The sequence below is a fragment of the Oncorhynchus kisutch genome, linkage group LG3 (genome assembly GCF_002021735.2).
Source record: "Oncorhynchus kisutch isolate 150728-3 linkage group LG3, Okis_V2, whole genome shotgun sequence".
NCBI classification, from domain to species: Eukaryota; Metazoa; Chordata; class Actinopteri; order Salmoniformes; family Salmonidae; genus Oncorhynchus; species Oncorhynchus kisutch.
The window spans coordinates 12,005,939-12,013,619 of record NC_034176.2 but is presented as its reverse complement, the minus strand read 5'-3'; the positions used below and the strand labels follow the sequence as shown (position 1 = coordinate 12,013,619).

At 41.5% G+C, this 7,681-nt stretch overlaps 1 protein-coding gene across 2 annotated transcripts in view; it reads right to left on the bottom strand.

The window, feature by feature from the left end:
* Nucleotides 1-421: 421 nt before the first annotated feature.
* sh2b3 (SH2B adaptor protein 3) overlaps nucleotides 422-7,681 on the bottom strand; it is a 65,164-nt gene continuing 57,904 nt past the window's right edge. For both annotated transcript variants that reach the window (XM_031817387.1, XM_031817396.1), the window contains exon 8: nucleotides 422-6,112. In XM_031817387.1, coding sequence (XP_031673247.1) covers nucleotides 5,793-6,112 — 320 coding nt within the window. In that variant the 3' untranslated portion in view covers nucleotides 422-5,792. The remainder of the gene's footprint in view (nucleotides 6,113-7,681) is intronic.

Genomic DNA, 7,681 nt, shown 5'->3' with positions numbered 1-7,681 from the left:
ATGTAGGTGCAAGTCGGACAATTTATATATATTTTTATCCCCATAATGCAACATACTTTGAAAGGCAGTGACTAACGTGATCTGCTCGAATGTGCCCATTGAGTCTGAACTGTCTATACCGGTCTCAATATGGATAGGATCAGTACATATTTTAGCGCCAGGTATCAACGAGGCTCAAGAAAGAAATGATTCACAGGTCCCTTAGCGACACCCTTTAATGACCCAGTTCTATTTGAACCCCTAGCACCCTCTGTTCAGACTAAACATGTGAAAGCATTATAGGGCTTTGTGGTGAACCCATACCATTCTGTGTACACTTAATCATTTCGGGGAACACTTGTTGACTTAAAGTGATATTTGTAGATAAACATGAAACCATGAGTGAGGTGGAGATTTCAGTCACAATTGTGTTACAGGTAGATGTGTTTTGGTTAGCTTTATTTTCCAAAAGTCAAATATACAATTTATATAAATTTAGAATGCTTATAACTGAGGGAAATGTAACAATTGATCAAAGATCGAGAGAAAAAGCTTTGGGGTGGTTTACTTAGTGATGGAATGTTACAGTGCTAATACATAAATAGAATCAACAGTATTGAAGACATGCATTCATCAGTTGAACTCAATGTACAAACGTCAGCCAAGGCGTCGCTGAGGGGCCAAAATAAATGCTTGCAAGCAAATGTTCTAATACCTGAGCACAGGAGGTTGGAGGCACCTTTTAATTGGTGAGGATTGGCAGGTGGTAATGGCATCAAACATGGTTTCTGTGTTTGATACCAATCCATTTGCACTGTTTCCTTGGGAGTATAAAACAAACCTATGTGCAGACAGTTGAAGAGGAAGCAACCCAGGTCTGCAGTGATGGAATGCACTCAGCTTGACACTGACGTAAGTAGGGGTGATCTTTATTGCTGGATGCCAAGTATGAATGGTTTGTTTCTCCAATGTACAGGTTAAGCCATAATATAAAGTGTTCAATAAGCCAAATCATGGGAAATATGTTCTTGCACTAATTTCTAACGTCCGGTCCGGAGGTTCAAAAGGTTAAAGCAAAAGCAGTCTCTCTCTACAGGGACTGATAAATCAATGATACCGTTCATTTCCTTTTGCAGAACAGACGTTTAGGTTTAGTTTAAACTTAAGTGCAGGAGACCAACCGTACTTTACAATTGTCTATTCCCACCACCACCACAACACTTAATGTCAGTTTCAATATTGGAAGATACCCTTGATACATTTGTAGCTCAATTATGCAATGAAAATAAAATATCCTGATCATGTGTAAGGAGATCAACCTGCCTTTGTGCATTTCTTAAACAGGAAACCCTATGATTACCATAAATACTGCATAACATCGAGGTTGATGAGTCGCTGACTAAAGTGTCACTGCTAAGTTAGTGTTAAGCAAGGGGGAAGAGCTACATACAGAAAAGGAGGGTGTGTTAGAGAATATCCAGAAAGTGTTTTAATAAACAAATGTATACCAGAATGGTTGCGTACACAGTGTTAAGGCACCACATGGGTTCTTAGTGAGGGCCGCTTTCTAGAGCTCGATGATTAAGAAGCCATAGACAAACATTCAAATGTAGCATCTGCAAACATTTTACAAGCCAAAAAAATGCCTTTAGAGAGGACCAGGATGAGTTATCCGTTACTTCCTGGTAGAGATGGAGAGCACAGGTAAGGACCTTTCTGTTTCATGCTGATAGGAAATTAAACACGCTGATCTTTGGCCCTGTACACATTCAGGTTTTTACAACTGATGTACAATGGCGATATTTTTTAAATGTATTTTTACACAAGGGTTGTGTAAATGTTTTGGGTAGACAAACTGTCGTATCATAACCATTGTGTGAAAGGTTTTGTACAACTTGAGTGTGTTGAGGACCATAGACTAGGTTGGGTTTCATGTCTCCTCCCAAACCCTTTATTCAGTCACATCTCTTGAGGTTTAGCACCAACACACCCCAACTATGAGCCTCTTCCAAACATACATGGAAGGCTCATTTAGGGTTGTGGAGATCATGAAATTGTCAGCCGGTGATTGTCAAGCCAATAACTGCTGGTCTCTACGGTAATTGCCTGTTCCACCATCACATTAAATCCATTATTCATTTTAGACAGTTCTAAAGAAACATGATATTAAGAAAATGTCTATTTCAGAACAGAATAGCATACTGAGTTGTACTTATGTTAGACCCTGATATGGCTGTGGGCTACACTAGTTCATTTAGCAGACAAGATATGCTTGGAATTGCATGGCATTTATTTTATAGAATGAATATATAATAAATATCCTTGAGGAAGTGCGCACATGCGGCTAGTCTGAGTAGTTAACATATAGGTACTTCTATATGCTTAGTTTTTTATAATGCAACTTTAGTAGGGACATGTTTTGATTTTTAATAGTCGCATGAAAGGCATTAGCTCTGTTTCTTGTGCAGGCTGCACACTTCAGTCTCTCAATCACAATTTGACAAGCACTTGATAATCTCACCCTTCAGCCTATTCTCAATTTAATATGGTCTTTACATATAGCCTAATATGTGTGGAATATTTTTTTCATTAGAATGGCCCACAAAACCCATGTAGCCTGCACTCTAACAGCATATGGAGGTTGCGTGCAGTTCGCTTCCCCTATGCTTGCATATTAAAAAGGTAAGATTCTCCCAAAGGAAATTTAATTAAAATTGCCAAAATTATATAGCCTAATTTGCCTAAACATAAATAATAAATATAATCATTCAAAATAAAACTGTTAAATCGCATTGCCTATATTTGGAATGAAAGGCTGTTCAATTTGGGCAGATATTTGTTGAGTTGCGACTGTTTGAAAATTAGAGGCCTAGCCAGGCATATAGCAATATTTCAAAATACAATTGCGGGAAAACAGTTTGGAAAGCAAATGATTAATGCTGTAAAGAGAAGACAGTGAAAGGACTAATTGTCTTATCAAAATTCTCAACTTAATTGAGTGAACATTGTTGGGTCAGTGCCACTTAAGTTTGTTTTTGAAAAATGATTTCCAGTTTAGATGGACGTGTCTCACCCCTTCTCGTAGGCCTATTATATGGTCACTGTCAGCTGAGTAGGCTACTCATTTTAATTTGTCCTATTAAAAAAAGATGCTAATGTCTCCCGCCATATTGCATTTATAAAAAGGCCACATTATTCACATGCAAAGAAGAAATGTATCCCATATAGCCTTGGCCTGCTATACGTGCTCAGCAATGGACTGAACGCTCTTTTTTGTTTTACCAACAGTGATTCAGTTATTATTTGCCTAAATTATAACTATCTACTTACTCATCACATTACAAATAGTAAGCCATCTTACATAAGTCTGCAAATACGATTAGACATGTAATGCTTTATTATAAAAAGGTGCATTTTTATGGTAAATGAGAACATCTCACATTTCTGAACATTGTCTGGGATTCTGTGTTTTCAAATATTGATGACTTTGTCAATGTTACTGTTGATGTACACTACCGTTCAAAAGTTTGGGGTCACAAATGTATTTTTAAAGTAACATCAAATAGATCAGAAATACAGTGTAGACATGGTTTATGTTGTAAATGACTACTGTAGCTAGAAACGGCTGATTTTGTTATGGCATATCTACATACAGAGGCCCATTATAAGCAACCATCACTCCTGTGTTGTGTTAGCTAATCCTGAAGATCTCGTACAATGCTGTGTACTACTCCCTTCACAGAACAGCGCAAACTGGCTTTAACCAGATTAGAATAGGAGTGGGAGGCCCTGGTGCACAACTGAGCAAGAGGACTAGTGTCTAGTTCGAAACAGACAGCTTCATTAAATCGTACCAACAAAAACACCTACGTCAACAGTGAAGAGGTGACTCCGGGATGCTGGCCTTCTAGGCAGAGTTGCAAATAAAAAGAAAAGATGGACAAAAGAACAGACACTGGACAGAGGAACTCTGCCTAGAAGGCCAGCATCCCGGGGTCGCGCCTCTGCGACTATTTAATGAAGCTGTCAGTTGAGGACTTGAGGCGTCTGTCACAAACTAGACACAAATGTACTTGTCCTCTTGCTCAGTTGTGCACCAGGGCCTCCCACTCTTTCTATTCTGGTTAGAGCCAGTTTGCACTGTTTTGTGAAGGGAGTAGTTCACATTGTTGTACGAGATCTTCAGTTTCTTGGCAATTTCTCCCATGGAATAGCCTTCATTTCTCAAAACAAGGATAGACTGACGTTTCAGAAGAAAGTGCTTTGTTTCTGGCCATTTTGAGCCTGTAATCTAACCCACAAATGCTGATGCTCCAGATACTCAACTAGTCTAAAGGCCAGTTTTAAGCTGTGCTAACAATTGCAGAAAGGTTTTCTAATAATCAATTAGCCTTTTAAAATGATAAACTTGGATTAGCTAACAACGTGCCATTGGAACACAGGAGTGCTTGTTGCTGATAATGGGCCTCTGTAGATATTCCATAAACAAGTCATTCACAACGTATTTCTGATCAATTTGTTATTTTAACGGACAAAAGAAAAAGTGCTTTTCTTTCAAAAACAAGGACATGTCTAAGTGACCCCAAACTTTAGAACGGTACTGTATGTCAGTTGGTCTCTACACCGTAATAATGGGCTAGGCTACATGACATGTGCGACTATGGTTAGAAAAAGTTGCAAAAAAACAAAACATGCTCTGTTTCTTACCTTATTGCACACCCTGGGCATCATTCATGAGTGATAGCCAAATATTGTCACCCATCAGACTAATCTTGTCTTTACCTATACTAATACTAATCTAGTCTTTACTTAATGGACCATTATCTTGCACCTGTCGGAAGAGGGGGGGGGGGGGGGGGGGGGAAATGTAATCTACGCACTTAAAATAACGAATGGAGGTTGCTTTTCCCGTGGTTCATTTTCATTACAGCCCGTTAGGCTATACTCATGTTGTAAAGAGAAGCAATGTGCTTAATATTAGGAAAGTTGAGAAATATAGTAGGCCTAGATTATAGAAAGCTGTGCCTCTTTTTATTAGAGGCCATCAAAACGCTTTTCTCACACAATTGCATAGCCTATAAAAATGTTGTGCAACATGAGCTCTCATGAAGTGTGATTTGCATTGATGTCAGAGTGATTAGAGGGACAATAGTGCTGAGCGACTGGCACGTTTGGTAGGCTACTAACCATCAGAGCGCAGTTTGAGAAGGTTAGTCACATGGAATTTGACTGTGGTCATGACTCGTCACCGTAACAGCCCTAAGCTCACAGTTAAGTTTTTTTAAATAATTATTTATTTTTCAACACTTTCATATTCCTACAAAAATAGTCTGCGTACTAAAATACACTGTTTAAAAGTACACTAATACACAGGGTATCAAAGAACATTAGAATTCACTTAAATGGAGTGTATGTGTGGAGGGAGTGAACAGACCCCTATAGAAGGGAGGGACTGAGGGAAGACCTTCCATGTAGCAACGTCCCTTAGAAGGACCACGACAGCCGCTTCAGAAAATGACAATCATAACAAGATTAGACACTTTCCTAAAAAAATACATTCACAATGGACACTCGGGTCAGACCTCTGACACCCAGCCCACGAGACAGACCTCCACTGTGGCATACACGTTCACTCATGAGTCGCTCATTTGGAGTCTCAGAGCCACCACTGGGTCGGCTGTGACCAGGGAGTCCACCAATTAGAGGAACATGTACTGGTTGCTGATGGACCGCTTGTGGCCCCGGTCTGGCTTCAGTTAGAGGAACATGTACTGGTTGTCGATGGCCCGCTTGCGGCCCCGGTCTGGCTTCAGTTAGAGGAACATGTACTGGTTGTCGATGGCCCGCTTGCGGCCTCTGTCTGGCTCCAGTTCGTAGTCGGAGTCCCGTTGAGTGAGGAGGGGTGGGTGGGGGTTGGGGTGACGCAGAATAGGTCTGCGGCCCACAGACTCGCTCCGACGCAGGGGACCCGAGGTGGAAAGGTCTGGGAAGGGCGCAGGGCGTAGGAGAGGGAGCCTGGGCTGGGGAAAGGGGTCTGGAGAGGGGAGCAGGCTGGGGCTGCAGTGGGCTAGGCTGGGTTCGGAGCTCCAGCGGTGCAGGGAGAAAGGAACCAGGACAGCGGATGAACTCTGACCTGAAGACAGAGGGATCACAGTATTTATGCTGACAGAAACAGACTGACTTGGAACATCCTTTTTGTGCTGAGTCCCATATACTGTGTATTCCCACAATTGTAGCTGTATTAATAGCGTCTATTTTTAAAATACGTTTGTGCAGAATGTTTATCTTTATGTAAAGTGTTTCCATGACGACACCACAGTTGTAGGCCTGATAACCGACAACAATAAGTCAGCCTATAGGGAGGAGGTAAGTGAAATGGCAGTGGTGCCAGGACAACAACTTCTCCCTCAACGTCAGCAAAACAAATTAGTTGATTGTTGACTTCAGAAAGCAGAGGAGGGAACACGCCCCGAGGACTTGACATGGACAAAAAAAAACAGCACTCTTTACAAGAGGGCGCAACAGCATCTCTACTTCCTAAGGCGGCTGAAGCAATTCGGCATTCCACCGCAGGTCCTCTCCAAATACTACTGCTGCACTATCGAGTGTGTCCTGCAAGGCTCACCAGAGGGTGAAGACAGCCCAGTACATCACTAGGACCGTACTCCCATCCCTCTAGGACAGCTTCTTGAAACGGTGCCTGAGGAAGGCCCGCAGCATTATCAAGGATCCACTCGAGCTACGATCTTTTCTCTCCCTGATCGTCTGGCAGACGGCATCAGACCTCATGCTCCGATACTTACAGGCTAATCGGGTTGATGCACTATATAGTTGATGTCGGAAGTTTACATACACTTAGGTTGTAGTCTTTAAAACTAGTTTTTCAACCACTCCACAAATTTCTTGTTAAACTATAGTTTCGGCAAGTCGGTTAGGACATCTACTTTGTACATGACGCAATAAATTTTTCCAACAATTGTTTACAGACAGATTCTTTCACTGTATCACAATTCCACATATACTAAGTTGACTGTGCCTTTAAACAGCTTGGAAAATTCCAGAAAAGGATGTCATGGCTTTAGAAGCTTCTGATTGGCTAATTGACATCATTTGAGTCAATTGGAGGTATACCTGTGAATGTATTTCAAGGCCTACCTTCAAACTCAGTGCCTCTACTTGACATCATGGGAAAATCAAAAGAAATCAGGCAAGACCTCAGAAAAAAAATTGTAGACCTCCACAAGTCTGGTTCCTTCTTGGGAGCAATTTCCAAACGCCTGAAGGTACCACGTTCATCTGTACAAACAATAGTACGCAAGTATGACCACGCAGTACTCAGACCCTTTGCAATGAGACTCGAAATTGATCTCCGGTGGATCCTTTTTCCATCGATCATCCTTGATGTTTCTACAACTTGATTGGAGTCCACCTGTGGTAAATTCAATTGATTGGACATGAGGCACACACCTGTCTATACAAGGTCCCACAGTTGACTGCATTTCAGAGCAAAAAGCAAGCCATGAGGTCGAATGATTTGTCCGTTGAGATCCGAGACAGGATTGTGTCGAGGCACAGATCTGGGGAAGGGTACAAAAACATTTCTGCAGCATTGAAGGTCCCCAAGAACATAATTGCCCGCATCATTCTTAAATGGAAGAAGTTTGGAACCACCAAGACTCTTGCTCGAGCTGGTCGCCCGGCC